The 24,438-nt window shown below is 44.4% G+C and overlaps 1 protein-coding gene across 2 annotated transcripts in view; it reads right to left on the bottom strand.

Annotated features, from left to right (window-relative positions):
- LOC139267234 (intron Large complex component GCFC2-like) overlaps positions 1–24,438 on the bottom strand; it is an 86,937-nt gene that overhangs the window by 37,869 nt on the left and 24,630 nt on the right. The window contains exons 4-6 of one of the 2 annotated variants that reach the window (XM_070885232.1): positions 19,311–19,538; positions 13,841–13,938; positions 10,991–11,109 (exon numbers count right to left, since the gene is read on the bottom strand). In XM_070885232.1, coding sequence (XP_070741333.1) covers positions 10,991–11,109; positions 13,841–13,938; positions 19,311–19,538 — 445 coding nt within the window. Of the gene's footprint in view, positions 1–10,990; positions 11,110–13,840; positions 13,939–19,310; positions 19,544–24,438 lie in introns of both variants that reach the window. The other variant, XM_070885233.1, reaches the window with a different exon arrangement.

The following is a 24,438-nucleotide window of genomic DNA, read 5'->3' as shown; positions in this document are numbered from 1 at the left end:
GAAGCTGGTGCCAAGGTTGATGAAGTGGTCTATCCGCTTTTATTCTTACTGTTTTTCATAGCGGTTGTGCACAACTGAGTGACTTGCTACGCCATTTCAGAGGGCAGTTAAGAGTCATTGCTGTGGGTCTGGAGTCACAAATAGGAAGATGGGTTTTGACGACAATTCGATAGTTTCATGGTCACCATTACTGATACGAGCTTTTTATTCCAGATTTATTTAATTAATTGAATTTAAATTCCACAGCTGCCGTGGTGGGATTTGAACGAACGTCTCTGAATCATTAGTCCAAGCCTCTGCACTACTTGTCCAGTAACAGAGGCCTCAAGTTTCGGAGCACGCCTAGAACGGCGCAGCCCCGATATCCACGCCCGTTTTTCGCGCCCAAAACTCACGGAGGAATTCTCGGCCTCCCAGCAGCTTCCTCGCAGCTCGGCGCGGCACGCGGAGATCAGCGGGGCCGGAGCCACAGCGTCACGCCAATTTTGAAAGTGCAGGGGGACAGGGCTAACTCTCAGCCGAAGACGTCGTGCCGGCAGCACTGCGCGTGCGCGTTGGAGTGCACGCGCATGCGCAGTACGTTACAAACACTGGTACTCGGCCATTTTTAAAAGGTACAGGAGTAAAAGTGTTGATTTTTGTGGAGTTGTGGAAAGGCTTGGGATTGAATCTTTGTGATTTTTTTGTGCCTGAGGAATGCTTTTAGCAGCACTGTTGAAGAAATCACCTGCTGAAATCAGTAAGTGTTGCTTTTTGCTGCTAAACTTCCAGAACAGGTGCTGCATAGAGGTGCATGCAAAATAAGGACTGTGCGTTTTAAAAAATAAAAGTGTCAATTCAATACAGCAATGGAACAACGTCCACCAAGAACAAAGAATTTCTTGCATGAGGAAGAAAGCATGATATTAGTTAGCGTCATTGAGCAGAGATGGCAGGAGCTGGATACTACCAAAAATAAAAGTGCCACCCAAAGAAAAGAAACAACGCTGGAACCAAGTTGCAGAAGATTACTGCGCAGTGGTGCATACCATGAAATCTGGAAGCCAGTGTAAAAAGTAGTTATTGTAAGTAATATTTTCATTTTTTAATATAATCGTAATTGTAATGTGACTATTTGTATGTCCCACCCTGCATAGAAACATAGAAAAATAGATGCAGGAGTAGGCCATTCGACCCTTCAAGCCTGCACCGCCATTCAATAAGATCATGGCTGATCATTCCTTCACTAGCCCTTTCCTGCTTTCTCTCCATACCCCTTGATCCCCTTAACCGTAAGAGCCATATCTAACTTCCTCTTGAATATATCCAGTGAACTGCCATCAACAACTCTCAGCGGCAGGGAATTCCACAGGTTAACAACTCTCTGAGTGAAGAAGTTTCTCCTCATCTCAGTCCTAAATGGCCGACCCCTTACCCTAAGACTATGTCCCCTGGTTCTGGACTTCCCAAACATCGGGAATATTCTTCCCGCATCAAACCTGTCCAGTCCTGTCAGAATCTTATATGTTTCTATGAGATCCCCTCTCATCCTTCTAAACTCCAGTGAATAAAGGCCCAGTTGATCCAGTCTCTCCTCATATATATAGCCCAGAATCAGTCTGGTGAACCTTCGCTGTACTCCCTCAATAGCAAGAACGTCCTTCCTCAGACTAGGAGACCAAAACTGAACACAATATTGCAGGTGAGGCCTCACTAAGGCCCTGTACAACTGCAGTAAGATCTCCCTGCTTCTGTATTCCAATCCCCTAGCTATGAAGGCCAACATACCATTTGCCTTCTTTACCGCCTACTGTACCTGCGTGCCCACTTTCAGTGACTGATGAACCATGACACCCAGGTCTCGTTGCACCTCCCCTTTTCCTAGTCTGCCACCATTCAGATAATATTCTGCCATCGTGTTTTTGCCCCCAAAATCGATAAGCTCACATTTATCCACATTATACTTCATCTGCCATGCATCTGCCCACTCACCTAACCTGTCCAAGTCACCCTGCGTCCTCAAAGCTCACAACGCCACCCAGTTTAGTGTCATCTGCAAACTTGGAGATATTACACTCTATTCGTTATTGTATATTGTAAAGAGCTGGCATCCCAGCACTGAGCCCTGCGGCACTCCACTAGTCACTGCCTGCCATTCTGAAAAGGACCCGTTTATCACGACTCTCTGCTTCCTGTCTGCCAACCAGTTCCCTATCCACGTCAGTATATTACCCCCAATACCATGTGCTTTGATTTTGCACAACAATCTCTTGTGTGGGACCTTGTCAAAAGCCTTCTGAAAGTCCAAATACACCTCATCCACTGGTTCTCTCTTGTCCACTCTGCTAGTTACATCCTCAAAAAATTCCAGAAGATTCGTCAAGCATGATTTCCCTTTCATAAATCCATGCTGACTTGATCAGATCCTGTCACCGCTTTCCAAATGCACTGTTATTTCGTCCTTCATGATCGATTCCAACATTTTCCCCACTACTGATGTCAAGCTAACCGATCTATAATTACCAGTTTTCTCTCTCCCTCCTTTTTTAAAAAAGTGGTGTTACATTAGCTACCTTCCAGTCCATGGGAACTGATCCAGAGTCGATAGACTGTTGGAAAATGATCACCAATGCAGCCACTATTTCTAGGGCCACTTCCTTGAGCACTCTGGGATGCAGACTATCAGGCCCCGGGGATTTATCGGCCTTCAGTCCCATCAATTTCCCGAACACAATTTCCCACCTAATAAGAATATCTTTCATTTCCTCCTTCTCACTAGACCCACTGTCCCCTAGTACCTTCGGACGGTTATTTGTACCTTCCTTCGTGAAGACAGAACCGAAGTATTGGTTTAATTGGTCTGCCATTTCTTTGTTCCCCATTATAATTTCACCTGAATCCGACTGCAAGGGACCTACGATTGTCTTCACTAATCTTTTTCTCTTCACATATTTATAGAAGCTTTTGCAGTCAGTTTTTATATTCCCTGCAAGCTTCCTCTCGTACTCTATTTTCCCCCTCTTAATTAAACCCTTAGTCGTCCTCGGTTGAATTGTAATTTCTCCCAGTCCTCAGGTTTGTTGCTTTTTCTAGCCAATTTATATGCCTCTTCCTTGGCTTTAACACTATCCTTAATTTTCTTTGTTAGCCATGGTTGAGCCACCTTCCCAGTTTTATTTTTACTCCAGACAGGGATGTACATTTGCTAAAGTTCATCCATGTGATTTTTAAATGTTTGCCATCGCTTATCCACCGTCAACCCTTTTAGTATCGTTGCAGAAAGACGCACTCTGTAAAAAGTTATATTTTAATCTTTGCAGAAGAATTTGGCCCACAACAAAAGGGAAGCAACTCGAACAGGAGGAGGCGTGCCAAATCTGCATCTACAGTCACCCTTGGAACAGAGGGTAGCTGCTATGATGAGTCGTACATGGAGAAAAGCAATCAGTACAGCACAAGCTGGGCCCGCACATGAGGAAAAGGGTACGTCCTGAAAATGCATCATGGCCCTTCAAATCAACCTGCTGCCTGACCTGCTATGTGTGAGCGTACTCATGCCACCCATCCTGCCCCCTCCTTTGCTGCTAAACATTTGACTGTTCTGATGTATTTTGCAGAACATGATGATGCCAACCCTGAAGATCCAGAACAAGTAGAACCAGATGCGGACGATTCAGATTGGCTGCAGGCGGCGATGACTGAAATGTCTTCAGCGGAGACCTTTCAAATTAATATTTATGAGCCTATATTAAAGGGCATCAGAGTTTCAACCCCTTGCATAGGTTCTGGTTCCACCTTCCATGGTTTTGATTCCAATGTTGCGGGTCCCAGTGGTGCTGCTGGTGTAATCCAGCAGATTACAGCCAGTGCTCCAGCGTCCCAGCCTGCGGCACCCACTCACATAAATTCTGGTTCCGCCTTCCATGGTTTTTGATTGTCGTTGCGGGTCCCAGTGGTGCTGGTGATATAATGGAGCAGTTTACACCCATTCACCCACCATCCCAGCCCACGGCTCACAGGAGAGTGGTGCCGGATGCAAGACCCAGGCCCGCACCATCCAAGCCCGCGCCTCCCAGTGCAGTGGTGCCGCGAGGCAGACCAGAAGGAGATCGGAGACACGCTCTCCTGAGATGCAGCGTGCAACAGATGCAACTCAGGTTGTGGCATTGGGTATGGAGATCAGTGAGCTTACCCGATCACTCATCGGCAGCATCAGTGCAGTGAGTGAAGAGGTGATGGTACTGACGGGAAAAATAGCAGTAATGACACAGGAAATGAGGAAGGGAATGTCCGAGGAGTGCAATCGACGGCACAAACCGTCAGGGAGGGCTTGGGTGAGGTAGCTGCTGCAATAAGGACACACAGCCCAGCCAATCAAATGACACACCCATGAAGAAGTGAACACTCACTGAGATGTGGATGAGAGATGGTTGCAGCCTTTCTTTGCTGCTTTTGTTCTTGTTGTAACTGTAGTAGCGTTTTTCAAATTGAAATAAGAACATAAGAACATAAGAATAAGGAACAGGAGTCGGCCATCTAGCCCCTCGAGCCTGCTCTGCCATTCAATAAGATCATGGCTGATCTGGCCGTGGACTCAGCTCCACTTACCCGCCCTCTCCCCGTAACCCTTAATTCCCTTATTGGTTAAAAATCTATCTATCTGTGATTTGAATACATTCAATGAGCTAGCGTCAACTGCTTCCTTGGGCAGAGAATTCCACAGATTCACAACCCTCTGGGAGAAGGAATTCCTCTCAACTCGGTTTTAAATTGGCTCCCCCGTATTTTGAGGCTGTGCCCCCTAGTTCTAGTCTCCCCGACCAGTGGAAACAACCTCTCTGCCTCTATCTTGTCTATCCCTTTCATTATTTTAAATGTTTCTGTAAGATCACCCCTCATCCTTCTGAACTCCAACGAGTAAAGACCCAGTCTACTCAATCTATCATCATAAGGTAACCCCCTCATCTCTGGAATCAGCCTAGTGAATCGTCTCTGTACGCCCTCCAAAGCCAGTATATCCTTCCTTAAGTAAGGTGACCAAAACTGCACGCAGTACTCCAGGTGCGGCCTTACCAATACCCTATACAGTTGCAGCAGGACCTCCCTGCTTTTGTACTCCATCCCTCTCGCAATGAAGGCCAACATTCCATTCGCCTTCCTAATTACCTGCTGCACCTGCAAACTAACTTTTTGGGATTCATGCACAAGGACCCCCAGGTCCCTTTGCACCTCAGCATGTTGTAATTTCTCCCCATTCAAATAATATTCCCTTTTACTGTTTTTTTTTCCCCCCCAAGGTGGATGACCTCACACTTTCCGACATTGTGTTCCATCTGCCAAACCTTAGCCCATTCGCTTAACCTATCCAAATCTCTTTGCAGCCTCTGTGTCCTCTACACAACCCGCTTTCCCACTAATCTTTGTGTCATCTGCAAATTTTGTTACACTACACTCTGTCCCCTCTTCCAGGTCATCTATGTATATTGTAAACAGTTGTGGTCCCAGCACCAATCCCTGTGGCACACCACTAACCACCGAGTTCCAACCCGAAAAGGACCCATTTATCCCGACTCTCTGCTTTCTGTTCGCCAGCCAATTCTCTATCCATGCTAACACATTTCCTCTGATTCCGCGTACCACTATCTTCTGCAGTAACCTTTTGTGTGGCACCTTATTGAATGCCTTTTGGAAATCCAAATACACCACATGCATCGGTACACCTCTATCCACCATGCTCGTTATATCCTCAAAAAATTCCAGTAAATTAGTTAAACATGATTTCCCCCTTCATGAATCCATGCTGCGTCTGCTTAATTGCACTATTCCTATCTAGATGTCCCGCTATTTCTTCCTTAATGATAGCTTCAAGCATTTTCCCCACTACAGATGTTAACTATAGGCTGGTTAGTTTATCTGCCTTTTGTCTGCCCCCTTTTTTTTTAAAAAAACAGAGGCGTTACATTAGCTGCTTACCAATCCGCTGGTACCTCCCCAGAGTCCAGAGAATTTTGGTAGATTATAACGAATGCATCTGCTATAACTTCCGCCATCTCTTTTAATACCCTGGGATGCATTTCATCAGGACCAGGGGACTTGTCTACCTCGAGTCCCATTAGCCTGTCCAGCACTACCCCCCTAGTGATAGTGATTGTCTCAAGGTCCTCCCGTCCCACATTTCTGTGACCAGCAATTTTTGGCATGGTGTTTGTGTCTTCCACTGTGAAGACCGAAGCAAAATAATTGTTTAAGGTCTCAGCCATTTCCATATATCCCATTATTAAATCCCCCTTCTCATCTTCTAAGGGACCAACATTTACTTTAGTCACTCTTTTCCGTTTTATATATCTGTAAAAGCTTTTACTATCTGTTTTTATGTTTTGCGCAAGTTTACCTTCGTAAGCTATCTTTCCTTTCTTTATTGCTTTTTTAGTCATTCTTTGCTGTTGTTTAAAATTTTCCCAATCCTCTAGCTTCCCACTAACCTTGGCCACCTTATACGCATTGGTCTTTGATTTGATACTTTCCTTTATTTCCTTGGTTATCCACGGCTGGTTATCCCTTCTCTTACCGCCCTTCTTTTTCACTGGAATATATTTTTGTTGCGCACTATGAAAGAGCTCCTTAAAAGTCCTCCACTGTTCCGCAATTGTGCCACCGTTTAGTCTGTGTTTCCAGTCTACTTTAGCCAACTCTGCCCTCATCCCACTGTAGTCCCCTTTGTTTTAGCATAGTATCCTCGTTTCTGACACAACTTCCTCACCCTCAATCTGTATTACAAATTCAACCATACTGTGATCACTCATTCCGAGAGGATCTTTCACTAGGAGATCGTTTATTTTTCCTGTCTCATTACACAGGACCAGATCTAAGATAGCTTGCTCCCTTGTAGGTTCTATTACATACTGTTCTAAGAAACAATCCCGTATGCATTCTATGAATTCCTCCTCAAGGCTACCCCGTGCGATTTGATTTGACCAATCGATATGTCGGTTAAAATCCCCCATGACTACTGCTGTTCCTTTTTCACATGCCTCCATTATTCCCTTGATTATTGCCCACTCCACCGTGAAGTTATTATTTGGGGGCCTATAAACTACGCCCACCAGTGACTTTTTCCCCTTACTATCTCTAATCTCCACCCACAATGATTCAACATTTTGTTCATTAGAGCCAATATCGTCTCACAACTGCCCTGATATCATCCTTTATTATCAGAGCTACCCCACCTCCTTTCCCTTCTTGTCTATCTTTCCGAATCGTCAGATACCCCTGTATGTTTAATTCCCAGTCTTGGGCACCCTGCAACCATGTTTCTGTAATGGCCACCAAATCATACCCATTTGTAATGATTTGTGCCGTCAGCTCATTTACTTTATTTCGAATGCTGCGTGCATTTAGGTAGAGTGTTTTAATCCTAGTTTTTAAACCATGATTTTTAGTTTTGACCCCTCCTGCAGCCCCTTTATATTCAGTGGCCCTTTTTGTTTTTTGCCTTGGGTTTCTCTGCCCTCCACTTTTACTCATCTCCTTTGTTTTTTGCTTTTGTCTCCTTTTTGTTTCCCTCTGTCTCCCTGCCTTGGTTCCCATCCCCCTGCCATATTAGTTTAACTCCTCCCCAAAAGCCCTAGCAAATTGTTTTGTAAGTTTTTTAACTTTACAACACAAGTGATCTTCAGGTTTTTAAATGATCCCATCGTGTAAATGCGCTCACATTTTGTATCTTATTTAATTTTGCACCTAAAAAGTGATCTTGAAGTTTAAGTGATCTTAAGAGTGTAAGATTTTTCACATTGAAATTGTTTTGTAACTTTACAAGTTTATAAGTGATATTAAAGTTTTTAAGTGATCTTAAAGACTCTCATTAAAAAGTAAAGTTTGATACAAATATTTTATTACACCAACATTAACTTTTCAATAAAATATTTTTTCATTAAAACTGAATCATGTTCCATTAACACAACACAACATAAGAACAACTCCAAAAAATAAACATGTCCATGCGCAACAGTGGTCGCAGAGCCCTCAGGTATCAGTAATTGAAGCGTTCACGGATGAGCTGCTGGTGCAGGGCTCGAGCAATTGTTAAAGGAGCAAGATGGATGGCCCTCCTCCGACCTTGTGCGCCGGCATCAGGCACTTGCATGCTTTCCTGATCGTCATCATCATCCTCATCCTGCTCTTCCAAAATACTATCATCAGGCACTGGACCCTCTGGTAGTGGAACCAGAAGTGGGTCTTCTGGTTCCACTACCAGCTCCTGCTGCCTCACGAAGGCTAAGTTATGCAGCATGCAGCACACAACAGTGAACTGACCGACAATCTCTCGGGAATATTGCAAGTTGCCTCCGGAATGGTCCAGGCATCAGAAACACTGTTTCAAGATGCCAATGATCCTCTCGATAATGCTGCGTGTCTTAATGTGTGCCATGTTGTATTGATGGTCAGCTTCCGTCAGGTTACGTGTAGGGGTGTCATAAGCCAGGTGGTCAGGCTGTACCCTTTGTCTCCTAGTAGCCAGCTCTGCCCTTCTGGCTGCTGCTCAAACACGTCAGATATAATGCTGTCGTGTAGGATGAATGCATAATGGGTGCTGCCAGGGTATCTCGCATCGACTGACATGATGCGCTGCTTGTTGTCACACACAAGCTGCACATTGGTGGAATGGAAACCTTTTCTAATCCTGTACTGCTCGGAATCCTCCACAGGTGCTCGCAAGGCGATGTGGGTACAATCAATGCAGCCCTGTACCTTTGGGAAGCCAGCAATCCTGAAGAAGCCCACAGCCCTCTCATGGATCGCTTGAGTGGTCATTGGGAAATTGATGAAGTCATTCCTCCAGGCATACAGTGCAGCCATGACCTGGTAAACACAGGCATGTATTGCACGTTGAGAGATGGCGCACACATCTCCAGTTGTAGCCTGAAAAGATCCCGATGCATAGAAGGCAAGTGCAGCTGTTACCTTCACTTCAACAGACAAGGCAATTGGCGTTCTGCTTCTAGGCTGCAAATCTGCTCTCAGCATATCACAGATCTCAACGACAACTTTTCTGCAAAAATGCAACCTTTTGACACAATCAGCCTCGCTCATGTCCAGGTACGAGCGCCTGGCTCGATATTGCCGACATGGGTAAGGTCTCTTGCCCATCAGCCTACGGGCTATGACGTTCCTGGTGCAGTGAGCTCTAATCAATTCTCTCCTATGCAGTGAATTGATGGAGAACCATTGCATAATCAGTGGTGTTGATAATGCAGCACCCATACTTGAATTACAAATGTAACTTTTAAACTTGCTGGCTGGCTCTCCCTCCCTGTGTTTTGTACGCCTCCCTGTCTCCTGGCCGAACGGCCTGCAGCCTATAAAAAATAACTTCACAGCTGTGGAGGCTGCTGCATTGCCTCCATGTGTGGCCCCAACAGTGTCCCTTCCCTTTCTCCTGGCCGAATGGCCTCAAGCTCCGCAGCTCGAAGACTGCTTGCTGCCTCTTGGGCTGCCGTCGTTCGACTGACGCCGTCCGTCTCCTGCATGAAAGACCTGAAGCTTCGCAGCGCGAAGGCTGCTGCTGCTGCTTCACACAGGTAGGAAAATTCAATGTATTTTTTATTTGCTTTATTTATAATTTTTTATTCAGGATGGCTCTTTATTTGTATAAGTGAAACTGTTGAATGCTTGTAAAATTTAATTACTTCCTCCCCCCACCCACCCCTCGTTCCCTACACCTGATTTATAAGTGTATGCAAGGTTTTTCTGAGCATACAAAAATCTACACTTACTCCATTCTAAGTTAGTTTGGAGTAAGTTTTCGCTGCCTAAACTTGCAAAACAGGCAGAAGTGGCCGGACATGCCCTCTTTGAAAAAGAAAATCTGTTCTAAAATGAAACTGTTCTAACTCACTAGAACTGGAGCAAACTAAATGCCGAGAATTGCAATTTCCAAGATACTCCATTCTAAACTAGTTGCTCCAAAAAAATAGCAACTCAGGCCGAAACTTGACCCCATAACCACTGTGCTACTGTTCCCACGGGTTAACAAGCGTTTTGGCTCTCAATAGTTATAATGATCTTTGCTGAAAGTTCATAGGTTTGGATGTTAGAGGGCAAGCACATTGCTTCTTACAGTAAAATAACCTGCAGGCACTCACTATCTAGGTTCACAGATGAAGAATGGCCACTCGAGTGAGGTACCACAGGGTTCCCATAAGAACATAAGAAATAGGAGCAGGAGTAGGCCATACGGCCCCTCAAGCCTGCTCCGCCATTCAATAAGATCATGGCTGATCTGATCATGGACTCAGCTCCACTTTTCCGCCCGCTCCCCATAACCCTTTATCCCCTTACCGTTTAAGAAACTATCTATTTTTGTCTTAAATTTATTTAATGTCCCAGTTTTCACAGCTCTCTGAGGCAGCGAATTTCACAGATTTACAACCCTCAGAAGAAATTTCTCCTCATCTCGGTTTTAAATGGGCGGCCCCTTATTCCAAGACCATGCCCTCTAGTTCTAGTCTCCCCCATCAGTGGAAACATCCCCTCTGCATTCACCTTGTCAAGCCCCCTCATAATCTTAAACGTTTCGATAAGATCACCTCTCATTCTTCTGAATTCCAAAGAGTAGAGGCCCAACCTACTCAACCTTTCCTCATAAGTCAACCCCCTCATCCCCAGAATCAACCGAGTGAACCTTCTCTGAACTACCTCCAAAGCAACGATATCCTTTCGTAAATATGGAAACCAAAACTGCACGCAGTATTCCAGGTATTCTCGCACCCATGTTACTGTATCCCAAGAAAAGTGTCAGTCTTTGGAAGTGGAGGAGGGGAGCACAGAAAATTGCTGATAAAAGGGAGAATTATGTGCTCAATCCTTTAAGATCATCATTTCATGACTTATTTACAATACTACAAAAAAAAATGTTTTTAAACTGTGAAGAGTACAATGTGCAACATATATTGGTGAATCCTTTAAAAAAGTTAACTACAAAATAAAAAACAAAAATCAAAACTTAACATACCGATTGGTCAATCTCTTTTTGACAGTTTCTAAGTTGATTGGTGGCAGTTTTCTCAGAGTATCCAATGTCATACTCATAATGAGTGTACTCGGCTGACTAGCTGTCTCGATACTTGGTGACTAAGAAAAAGGGCAAGAGAGGTAAATGTGCATCAAAATTATTATTTTAAACAGATGAACAGCATTACCATTTCTGCAGCGGAACAAAATAACAACTTTTATTTATCTAGTGCCTTTAACGTAGTAAAACATCCCAAGGTGCTTCACAACAGTGTTACAGACAAAGAGATAAATTTGACCGACCCAGTCACAGAAGAAATTAAGGTAGATAATCAAAGGCCTGTTTAAAGAGGTAGGTTTTAATGAGCATCTTAAAAGGAGGAAAAAAAGCTAGAGAGATAGAGGTTTAGGGAGAGAGTTCCAGAGCTTAGGGCCCAGACAGCTGAAGGCACGGCCACCAATGGTTCAGCAGTTATAATGAGGGATGTTCAAGAGGCCAGAATTTGAGGAGCGCAGACATCCTGTGGGATTATGAGGCTGAAAAAGATTAGAGATAGGGAGGGGCATGTCCATGGAGTGATTTGTAAACAAGGATGAGAATTTTGAAATCGAGGCATTGTTTAACTGGGAGCCAATGTAGGCCAGAAAGCACAGGGGTTCTGGCTGATCTTGGTGCAGGTTAGTACATGGCTGCTGAGTTTTGGATGACTTCAAGTTTACATAGTGTGGAATATGGAAGGCCTTCCAGGAGTGAGTCGGAGTGGTCAAGTCTAGAGGTAACAAAGTCGTGAATGAGGATTTCAGCAGCAGAAGAGCTGAGGCAGGGGGCGGAGGCGGGCAATGTTAAAGATAGAAAAAGATGGTTTTAGTTATACCACAGGTTATGTGGCTGGAAACTCATTTCTGGGTCAAATATGACAGCTAAATTGCGAACAGTCTTGTTCACCTTCAGATTGATGCTAGGGAGAGGGATGGAGTCAGTGGTTAGGGAACACAGTTTGTGGCGGGGACCAAAGATAATGGCTTCGGTCTTCCCAATATTTAATTGGAGAAAATTTCCGCTCATCCAGTATTGGATGTCGGACAAGCAATCTGACAATTTAGATACCAGGCAGGGATTGAGAGAAGTGGTGGAGAGATAGAGCTAGGTGTCATCAGCGTACATGTGAAAACTGACTCCGCGTTTTCGGATGATATCGCCAAGGGGCAGCATATAGATGAGAAATAAGAGGGGACCAAGGACAGATCCTTGGGGGACACCAGAGGCAATGATGCGGGAGTGGGAAGAGAAGCCATTGCAGGAGATTTTCTGGCTACGATTAGATAGATAAGAATGGAACCAAGCGAGTGCAGTCCCACCTAGCTGAACATTAGTGGAGAGGCGTTGGGAGGAGGATGGAGTGGTCAACTGTGTCAAAGACTGCAGACAGGTCGAGAAGGACGAGGAGGGATAGTTTACCTTTGTCACAGTCACAAAGGATGTCATTTGTGACTTTGATGAGCAGTTTCGGTACTCTGGCAGGGCCGAAAGTCAGATTGAAGGGATTCAAACATTGAATTCATGGAAAGATGATCATGGATTTGTGAGGCAACATGTTCAAGTACTTTGGACATGAAAGGGAGGTTGGAGATGGGGCAATAGCTAGCAAGCAAAGTGGGGTTAAGGGTTGGTTTTTTGAGGAGAGAGGTGATGACAGCAGATTTGAAGGAGAGGGGAACAGTACCCATGTCGGCTAACATGGGAGCCAGAAAAGAAAGTTGGGTGGTCAGCAGTTTAGTGGTGTGTGCGTGCGCGCGTGCGTGCATAAAAAATAAAAAGTGTGTAATATCTAGATGTGCCTTCCTACAATACTTGGAAATGATGACTGACAACTTAAAAATGCTGACACAACCCTAAAATAACCAGACAACTCAAAACAACATACAACTGAAAAACAGCCCTGAACTAAAGCCGATGACCAAGATCACTGCCTCAAGGTGACTGAATTAATTACATTATTTTTTGATTTCATTGGGATGAAATTCCACAACTCAGTTGTTTGAAAAAAATGAAACCAAATAGCCTCAAAAAGTGATAATGGGAGTGCAGTGGGACATGACGTTGTCATGACTTCATTTGCAGCTATACCCAATAGGCTATTATAGAGGATAAAGTAAAGTACATGCAAGTGACATTTTGCAGTGTAGGATTTAGACATTTTTGATGGAAAATATAGCTATGATGTAAAATTTCGTAGGGAAGTCTGGGGGCATGTAACCCAGGAAATTTTGACCCAACACTTTTTTTGTTGTGCTGTATTTTCCAATATTTAGAAGTGCAACATAATTCAAACTCGGGAGGGGGGCGGAAAGGGGGGGGGGCGGAGGAGAGGGGGGGGGGGGCGGAGGAGGGGGGGGGAAAGGGGGGGTGGAAAGGGGGGGGTGGGAAAGGGGGAAGAGAGAGAGAGGGAGAGAGACTCAAAAATATCCCTGGAATGCTGAGGAGTGAGGAAACTCAGCTCAGCCACTAGAATCTGTTCGCTGTGTTACATCATGTCTCTGGAGTCTAGCTTGATCATCACTTAAGTAGATCTGAGCTCAGTGACAGCAAATCCAAAGCAACTCAGAGCCCTGGCTCTGGACTTCCCCAACATTGGGAACATTCTTCCTGCATCTAACCTGTCTAACCCCGTCAGAATTTTAAACGTTTCTATGAGATCCCCTCTCATTCTTCTGAACTCCAGTGAATACGAGTCCAGTTGATCCAGTCTTTCTTGATATGTCTGTCCCATATGGTAAGACAAGGTAAGGAAGGTACTTTAAACAAGTCCGTTCTAATTAGCCGCAGAATACAAATGCGTCAAACCCTTACCGGAAACAATTTTACTCTTTTGATTTGATGCTGTTCCCATAGATTCTGATCATCATTCTCTTCACTTTTTAAACTCTCATCATCACTTTCATTTACACCTGAAATTATCAAGGTTATAGGTTACCATGATTAATAAGAACATAGGAAATAGAAGCAGTAGCAGACCACACGTACCCTCGAGCCTGCTCCGCCGTTCAATATCATGGCTTAACTTCTACATCAACTCTGCTCTCCCGGCCCATCTCCATATCCTTTGATTCACTGAGTCCAAAAATCCATCGATTTCAGCCCTCTGGGGCAGAGAATTCCAAAGATTCACAACTCTCAGTGAAGAAATATCTCCCATCAGTCCTAAATGGCTGACCCCTTATCCTGAGACTATGAGTCCTGGTTCTAGACTCTCCAACCAGGGGAAACAGCCTCTCAGCGCCTACCCTGTCAAGCCCTCCACAGAATTTTAAACGTTTCAATGAGATCACCTCGCATTCTTCTAATCTCGAGAATATAGGCCCACTCTACTCAATCTCTCCTCATAGGACAGCCCGCTCATCCCAGGAATCAAACTGATGAATTTTTGTTGCAACCCCTCTAAGGCAAGTATATCCTCCCTTATAGCACAATATAGCAAGAACACTGGAGAATGAAATTTTAGCAATAAAAAGGGAGTAGTCTTCAATTAATGCGGTGACAGTAGTGTACAAATCTTTCCACTGACACAATGCAACAGAATTTCAAGGGCATCAAGTTCATGACAGCAACCTCTCCTTCATCTTCAACTGAACCACCATCTTGAAGTCACTTCTAGACCATTCAAAATCTCTCTTACATCGACAAAGCACAAATCAGGAGTGTGATGGAACACTCGCCATTCAACTTGATAGGCAAAACCACATTCAAGATGCTCAACAACATCCAGGACTTTATTGGTGCCCATGTCACTGGACTGAATATTCACCACCTTCATGACTGGTATACTGACTGCACTATGTACAGAATGCGTGGCAGCAAAATTACTTTGGCAGCACCTCCTTTGCCTGTGACCTCTATCACTAAGAGGGACAAGCGCAACAATGTCGTGCGAACACCATCACCTGTCCAAGTCACATGCCATCCTGAATTGGACATATATTGCTGCTCCTTCATTACTGGCTCAATGTCTTGGAATTCCCTACCCAACACCACAAGGAATGTAGCGATTCAAGAAGTCCCACCACCTCCTTCGCAGGGTAACTGGAAATGGACAACTAATATGGCCTTTCCAGTGTCACCCACATTGAGAACAATTTTTAAAATAAAATATAATGGCATTTGACCAGGCAAATATAGCATGGCATAACAAAGATCACTGCAAGGTAAGCTTCCAGATAAAGTAAGCATGGGGTCCCATAAAGAGACCCAATTAGCAGTTAGCGCAATAGCCTCAAAATCCAGAAAGGTGATTGAAATTTTCAGGAATCGCTCAGATTTGGCCATATACAATTTGCTCCCACTTTGCAATGCAACATCGCCTCTGGAACTAGGCAGCCTGTTGAGTGGACTACCTGGCACCATACACCATCCTTTGCACACAGATGAATCAATCCACAAATACCACATCCAGGGTATTTGAGTTGGCACTGCAAAGCACATTGGAAAGGTTAGATTCCAGGATAATGTTGGTGCTGGATTGGATCTGTAACTGCAGAGCCCACTGTCACTCAGGGAGGCGAGTGGACATACAATCATATAATCTTACGATAACAACTTGTATTTATATAGTGCCTTTAACATAACCTTCCTCATGGCTCACTCATGGCGCAAAATAAATTCTCATCACACTTCTGGCTCTTTTGCTAATTAACTTAAATCTGTGTCCTCTGATAACCGACCCTTCTGCCATGGTTTCTTCCAAGTTGCATATTGCAAGTGTTTGAAGAAAAGAGATAATAGTGGGTTGGGATGGATCATGATGCAATACTGCAAATGTCAAGGGAAAATGTGTCCATTTTGTATCTAGCCGTACTTGTAGAATGAAATCCTTGGATCAGCTCCACTTGGTAAAAGACCAAGATGTCATCTTGACCATCAGAGCAAGATATTTAAAAAGTCAGCTTCTTCATGCTTTGGGATTTACAGTTTATTAATGAATATTACTTCATTATTCTGGGTTCTTGTACATTAGACCCCAAAACCATTGGACTATGGTTTGTGTTAGATTGTTTTATCAAAAATTATCAACCAGGAAAAGATGAGATATCAGGGATCATCACCAAGATATCTTCACTGCTCTTCTTCCTCAGCCTCTGCACAGTGACTTCTCACCTCGGTGATTTCAGCCTCCTTCTCAATTCATCATTCTCTCGCTCCTTGGAGTTCATTACCCTCCCATCTGCCCATAATCTCTCCCTCCCATGTGAACTCCCCAACCCATATTCACAACCACCCCGTTGATCTTGCCAACTCTCGTGGCCTCGCTATTCCTACCGTGTCAATTGCAGACAAGACCATCTCTGACCATTTCCTTATATTGCACCCCACCCATGTCCCCTTTCCCCCATCCAACCCAACTTGCTTCTGTGTCCGCCCCTGGAAAAAAAACCCTCTCCAAACTCTCTTACAACTGCACTTATCAACTCAAACTGTCCAGCCTTTGGCCCTCCATTCACCATGACCGATCTGTTCAACCAAACCCTCACCACCACCTTTGCTGCCCTAGTCCCTATTAAAACCATTACTCTCTCTCACCCTGGCCGTTCCCCCGGTACAGCCCTCATCTTCGCTCCCTCAAGTCCAAGGGGCGTAGACTTGAACGGATCATAGAATCATAGAAGTTTTCAGCCCATTGCGTCCGTGCCGGCCAACAAAGAGCTCTCCAGCCTAATCCCACTTTCCAGCTCTAGGTCCATAACCCTGCAGGTTACGGCACTTCAAGTGCACATCCAAGTATTTTTTAAATGTGTTGAGGGTTTCTGCCTCTACCACCCTTTCAGGCAGTGAGTTCCAGACTCCCACAGCCCTCTGCATGAAGACATTTCCCCTCAAATACCCTCTAAATCTGCTACCAATTACTTTAAATTTATGCCCCCTGTTTGTTGGCCCCTCTGCTAAGGGAAATAGGCTCTTTCTATCCACTATATATAGGCCCCTCACAATTTTATACACCTCAATGAGGTCTCCCCTCAGCCTCCTCTGTTCCAAGGAAAACAAACCCAGTCTATCCAATCAGTCCTCCTAGCTAAGATTCTCCACTCCTGGCAACATCCTCGTAAATCTCCTTTGTATCCTTTCCAGTGCAATCACATTCTTCCAGTAATGCAGTGATCAGAACTGTGGCGGACAACTGAGTTAGCCAGATCTGGCTGGACCACATAGCATTATCGGGCCCTACTCTTGTCTGCCAAAACGGCTCTCTATTCCAGGATAATTCTGGAATGCAAGGATAACCCCCGGCTACTATTCTCTATTGCTTACTGTCTTCTTAAACCCCTCTCTCCTGTCTCCACCACATTCACCTCCAACAAGTGCTCATGGACTTCTTTGTCTCAAAGATTGAGACCATCCGATCAGCTGCCTCTGCCAGTTCTCTTCCTTCCTCTAGCCCACCGGGCCAAACTTCCTCTTTGAGGTTCCCCCCCTGCCCTAGCCCTGAACTCTCTCCAGTTACTCTCTGATCTCCCCTCTTGACCTCTCCACGCTCATTTTGTCCATGAGACCTACTTCCTGCACCCTTGACCCTATTCGCACTATACTGACCACCCAACTTCCTTTTCTGGCTCCCATGTTAGCTGACATTGTTAACGGTTCTCTCTCCTCAGGTTCTGTCCTCCTCTCCTTCAAATCTGCCATCATCACCCTCCTCAAAAAAAACACACCACTTGACCCCACTGTGCTTGCAAGCTACCGCCCCATCTCCAACCTCCCTTTCCTCTCTAAAGTCTGAGAATGTGTTGTCATCGACCAAATCCGTGCCCATCTTCCCCGGAACTCCATGTTTGAATCCTTCAATCTGGTTCCGCGCCTGCCACAGTACCAAAATGGCTCTCAAAGTCACAAATGACATCCTTTGTGACTGTGACAAAGGTAAACTATCCCTCCTCGTCCTTCTCGACCTGCAGCCTTTGACATGGTTGAGCACTCCATCCTCCTCCAATGCCTCTCCACCACCGTCCAGCTATGTGGGACTGCACTCGCCTGGTTACATTCTTATCTATCTAATCATAGTCAGAAAATCACCTGCAGCAGCTTCTCTTCCCACTCCTGCATTGTTACCTCTTGTGACCCCCAAGGATCTATCCTTGGCCATCTCTTATTTCTCATCTATATGCTGCCCCTTGGCGACATCATTCGAAATCACAGCGTCAGTTTCCACATGTACGCTGACAATCCCCAGCTCTACCTCTCCATCACTACTCACGACCCCGCCATGGTCTCTAAATTGTCAACTGCTTGTCCGACATCCAGTACTGGATGAGCAGAAATTTTCTCCATTGAATATTGGGATGACCGAAGCCATTGTCTTCGGTCCCTGCCACAAATTGCTTTCCCTAGCCACCAACTCCATCCCTCTCCCTAGCATCTGTCTGAAGCTGAACCAGACTGTTCGCAACCTAGATCTCATTTTTGACCCTGAAATAAGCTTCCGGCCACATATCCGCAGCATAACTAAAATTGTCTTTTTCCACCTCTAACATTGCCCATCTCCGCCCCCGATTCAGTTAATCTGCTGCTGAAACCCTCATCCATGCCTTTGTTACCTCGAGACTTGACTACTCCAACGCACTCTTGTCTGGCCTCCCTGCTCGTTGACCGACATTGGCTCCTGGTTAACCAACGCTGATTTCAAAATTCTCATCCTCGTTTACAAAACCCTCCATGGCCTCGCAACCCCCCCCCCCCCCCACCCCATCTCCAATCTCCTTCAGCTTCACAACCCCACCTTCCCATCCCACCCCGGCAACCCCCTCCAGATATTTGCGCTCCTCAAATTCTGCCTTCTTGAGTATCAGATTATATCTGTTTAACCATTGTTGACCGTGCCTTCTGTTGCCTAGGCTCAAAGCTCTGGCACTCCCTCCCTAAACCTCTCCACCTTTCTTTCCTCCTTTAAAACACTCCAGAAAACATATCTCTTTGACCAAGTCTGCCATAATTTCTTCTTATGTAACTCAGTGTCAAATTTATTTGTTTTGTCTTACAACACTCCTGTGAAGCACTTTGGTACATTTTACTACATTAAAGGCGCTATATAAATACACGTTGTTGTTGATTTATGTGGTCCTGTATCTCACTTCTGTTTATGGGACCTTGCTGTGCACAATTTGGTTGCCACATTTCCCGACATTACGCCAGTGGATACACTTCAAAAGGTACTTCATTGGCTGTGAATTACTGTGGGACATCCAGAGATTGTGAAAGGCATTATATAAATGCAAGTTCGTTCTTTCTGTAACTACATCCCCAGACCAGACATCATGTACAACCGAAGTCTTACCAATTTCTTCCGCCATTCTCTGTCTTTGTGTTTTTAGTAGTTCGGTGAAGTCTATTCTCCTCTCATGATCGTCAAGCTCATCATCACTAATGAGATCTTCATCATTCAATTTTGGCACTGAAGTATCATCTCTTCCTAATGAGTGAAGGGGAATGAAGTCAGCTTGGGCTCTGGCCATCTGTCGCTTTTTACGGGCAGCATGGATGTACCTGGCATCTGGAATCTCACCTGCACTGAACAAAACATATAGTGAGGACAAGGGTCAAAAAAATACTGCCGTCTACTCAAAGGTTTAAGATGCAATATTTGAACACTAAAAATATACAACATAAGAAATAGGAGGAGTAGGCCATTCAGCCCCTCGAGCCTGCTCTGCCATTTAATAAGATCATGGCTTATCTTCTACCTCAACTCCACCGTCCTGCACTATCCCCATATCCCTTCATTCCATTAATATCCAAAAATCTATCGATCTCTGTCTTGAATATACTCAACAACTGAGCCTCCAGAGCCCTCCGGGGCAGAAAATTCCAAAGATTCACCACCCTCTGAAGAAATGTCTCCTCATCTCAGTCCTAAATGGCCGACCCTTTATTCAAAGACTTGGTTCTAGACTCCCCAGCCTGAGGAAACATCCTCCTTGCATCTACCCGGTCAAGCCCTGTAAGAATTATATATGTTTCAATGAAGGACTTTAGTATACAATATACATAGATGACCTAGAGGAGGGGACAGAGTGTAGTGCAACAAAATTTGCAGATGACACTAAGATTAGTGGGAAAGCAGGTTGTGTAGAGGACTCAGAGAGGCTACAAGGAGATTTGGATAGGTTAAGCGAATGGGCTCAGGTTTGGCAGATGGAATACAATGTCGGAAAGTGTGAGGTCATCCACCTTGGGGAAAAAAAAAAAACAGTAAAAGGGAATATTATTTGAATGGGGAGAAATTACAACATGCTGTGGTGCAGAGGGACCTGGGGGTCCTTGTGCATGAAACTCTTTTTGGAAAAATGAAACTCTTTTTGGTGAATCCCAAAAGGTTAGTTTGCAGGTGCAGCAGGTAATCAGGAAGGCAAATGGAATGTTGGCCTTCATTGCGAAAGGGATGGAGTACAAAAGCAGGGAGGTGTTGCTGCAACTATACAAGGTATTGGTAAGGCCGCACCTGGAGTACTGCGTGCAGTTTTGGTCACCTTACTTAAGGAAGGATATACTAGCTTTGGAAGGGGTACAGAGACAATTCACTAGGCTGATTCGAGAAATGAGGGGGTTAACTTATGATGATAGATTGAGTAGACTGGGTCTTTACTCCTTGGAGTTCAGAAGGATGAGGGGTGATCTTATAGAAACATTTAAAATCATGAAAGGGATAGACAAGATAGAGGCAGAGAGGTTGTTTCCATTGGTGGGGGAGACTAGAACTAGGGGGCACAGCCTCAAAATACGGAGGAGCCAATTTAAAACCGAGTTGAGAAAGAATTTCTTCTCCCAGAGGGTTGTGAATCTGTGGAATTCTCTGCCCAAGGAAGCAGTTGAGGCTGGCTCATTGAATGTTTTCAAGTCAAAGATAGATAGATTTTTAAGCAATAAGGGAATTAAGGGTTATGGGGAGTGGGCGGGTAAGTGGAGCTGAGTCCACGACCAGATCAGCCATGATCTTGTTGAATGGCGGAGCAGGCTCGAGGGGCTAGATGGCCTACTCCTGTTCCTAATTCTTATGTTCTTATGTCGTTCCTTTGGCTCATATTTTGGTCACAAATCCACATTTTTGTTTAAAAGACCATGATGACATTCTTGCTTGAACACACTTAAATCAGCTAAATCATGCGATAACCACTAACAGAATGCAATTACTCAGGCCACACATTACCACTTTTGTAAGTTACAACTTTTGAAAAATGTATTTGTATTGTAAATTATTTTCATTTGGATCAAACTGCACAAAATAAAAAGCACTAGCCAAACCTGACTACAGAGAACTTTAATATAATTTATGTTCACGCATCTTTCAGTGAACGAGGAATGCGCTAATCAAGGTTATAGAATCACAGCTTGCATTTATATAGTGCCTTTAAGGTAATAAAATGTCCTAAGGCATGTCACAGGAGCGTAATCAGACAATTACTGACAGAGCCAAAGAAGTAAATTTTAGGACAGATGACCAAAAACTTAGTCAGAGATGGGTTTTAAACAGCGTCTTAAAAGGGAGAAGGTAGAGAGGTTTGGGGAGGAAAGTCCAGAGCTTAGAGCCTAGATGGCTAAAGGCACAGCCGGCAATGGTGGAGCGAAGAAATTCGAGGATTCACAAGAGGCCAGAATTGGAGGAACGCAGAGTTCTCGGAGGGCTGTCGGGCTGTAGGAGGTTAGAGATAGGGAGGCCCGAGGCCATAGAGGGATTTGAACAGGAGGATAAGAATTTTAAATTTTAGGTGTTGGTGAACAAGGAGCCGATCAATGTTCTCGTTAAGCTGCTGCATCGGTCTGGAGGTCTCACGCCGGCCGGTTACCAGCTTTTGAATGGAAAAACCGTGCATGCATGGAAATTTGAAAAGGGCCGTGCACGCAAAAGAAAAATTAGGGAACATTGGAGTCAATGTAGGTCAGCAAGCACAAGTGTAATGGATGAACAGGATTGGTGTGAGTTAGGATATGGACAGCACAGTTTTGGATGAGCTCAAGTTCATGGACTCAAGTAAAAGAAATTTTAACACAGTCAGTCAGCCCACATTGCTTGTTTCTGTGGGCCTATCCAGTCAAATTGCATTTATAGAGAAACATAGAAAATAGATGCAGGAGGCCATTCAGCCCTTCGAGCCTGCACCACCATTCAATAAGATCGTGGCTGATCATCACCTCAGTACCCCTTTCCCGCTTTCTCGCCATACCCCTTAATCCCTTTAGCCGTAAGGGCCATATCGAACTCCCTCTTGAATATATCCAATGAACTGGCATCAACAACTCTGCGGCAGAGAATTCCACAGGTTAACAACTCTCTGAGTGAAGAGGTTTCTCCTCATCTTGGTCTTAAATGGCTTACCCCTTATCCTTAAACTGTGTCCCCTAGTTCTGGACTTCCCCAATATCGGGAACATTCTGCCTGCATCTAACCTGTCCAGTCCCGTCAGAATTTTATGTTTCTATGAGATCCCTTCTTATCCTTCTAAACCCCAGTGAATACAGGCCCAGTCGATGCTGTCTCCCCTCGTATGTCAGTCCTGCCATCCCGGGAATCAGTCTGGTGAACCTTCGTTGCGCTCCCTCAATTGCAAGAACGTCCTTCCTCTGACGAGGAGACCAAAACTGAACACACTATTCCAGGTGAGGTCTCACCAAGACCCTGTACAACTGCAGTAAGACCTCCCTGCTCCTAAACTCAAATCCCCTAGCTATGAAGGCCAACATGCCATTTGCCTTTTTCACCGCCTGCTGTACCTGTATGCCAACTTTCAACGATTGATGTACCATGACACCCAGGTATCGTGGCACCTCCCCTTTTCCTAATCTGCCGCCATTCATTTAATATCCTGTCTTCGTGTTTTTGCCCCCAAAGTGGATAACCTCACATTTATCCACATTATACTGCATCTGCCATGCATTTGCCCACTCGCCTAACCTGTCCAAGTCAACCTGCAGTCTCTTAGCATCCTCCTCGCAGCTCACACCACCACCCAACTTAGTGTCATCTGCAAACTGGAGATATTACACTCAATTCTTTCATCTAAATCATTGATGTATATTATAACTAGCTGGGGCCCCAGCACTGAGCACTGCGGCGCACCCCTAGTCACTGTCTGCCATTCTAAAAAGGACCGTTTATCCCGACTCGCTGCTTCCTGTCTGCCGACCAGTTCTCTATACACGTCAATACATTACCCCCAATACCATGTGCTTTAATTTTGCACACTCTGGTGTGGGACCTTGTCAAAAGCCTTTTGAAAGTCCAAATACACCCCATCCACTGGTTCGCCCTTGTTCACTCTACTAGTTGCATCCTCAAAAAATTCTAGAAAATTTGTCAAGCATGATTTCCCTGATCTTTCCTTACATAATTATCATTTTCAATAGCCAGTTACAGTAATGCAGTCCATATTCTAAGAACTCTTTGTATGAAAATATTTCTAACATGCCCTTCTATGTTTTTACAACGATTTCTCAAGTTATGCCCCCTGGTTACCAAGCTACGAATCTTTAGACAATCTATTGAAAAGAATCTTTCCCCATTTCCCCTCGCTGTTCTTTTTCTACTTTGCACTCATCTATATTGAACGGCCTTTGCTATCTATCTGCCCATTCCCCAAACCTATCTCTGTCTTCCTGGATTCTTCCTCAGGTTTGCCATGTCTCAGTAATTACATGTTAACAGCAAATTTCAATCTTTGTCCCTCTATGCCAATATCCAAATCAGTTATGAATACGCAAACCAAGCAGTCTCAATACAGACCCCAAGGACAAACCACAGGCTACATAATGTCAATTGAGAAACATCCATTTATTGCTACTCTCTGCATTCCATCCTTCAGCTATCTCTCTATCTATACCATCACTTTACCTTTTAAATATCACAGATCTGAAGGTTTGCATCAAATTTCTTACGTAGCACTTTATTAAACTTATTTTTGAAAGTCAAAATATACTACAGGCCTGTACATCCATTACACTTCCTTTGTCTATTTGCTTGATAATTTCCTTGAAGAATTCAATTAACTTAGTCAAGTATGTCCTGCCCATTCCAAATCCACACTGATATTTGTTTCCACGTGTTCACTGTTGTTATGATTAAAATAGCTTCTAGCAGACTAACTGGTCCATAATTACTTGGTTGAATTAGTTCTCCTTTTTTGAGCTGGGATACAATATTTACTACTATCCACTCCTTCGGTACAGCTCTTCTGACAAAGGATTTTTGCCTCTGCAGTATTCTGGGGTGTGCAACCTATCAATTTTACATCCCATTAACCTTAATACAGTCTCCAATGCTCCTTTGAGACTTCCTCTAGTACTCTTGCCATCCTTTCTTCACCTTTCTTTGCAAATTCAGAGTAAAAAAAACATCCAGGGGTATTCAACATTTAGGAAGGATAGATAGAAAGGAAAAGGAGGCGGGGTGGCATTGCTGGTTAGAGGAAATT

The sequence above is a fragment of the Pristiophorus japonicus genome, chromosome 7 (assembly GCF_044704955.1).
Source record: "Pristiophorus japonicus isolate sPriJap1 chromosome 7, sPriJap1.hap1, whole genome shotgun sequence".
Classification (NCBI taxonomy): domain Eukaryota; kingdom Metazoa; phylum Chordata; class Chondrichthyes; family Pristiophoridae; genus Pristiophorus; species Pristiophorus japonicus.
The sequence above is the reverse complement of the archived record's forward strand: the minus strand, read 5'-3'. Positions and strand labels throughout refer to the sequence as shown.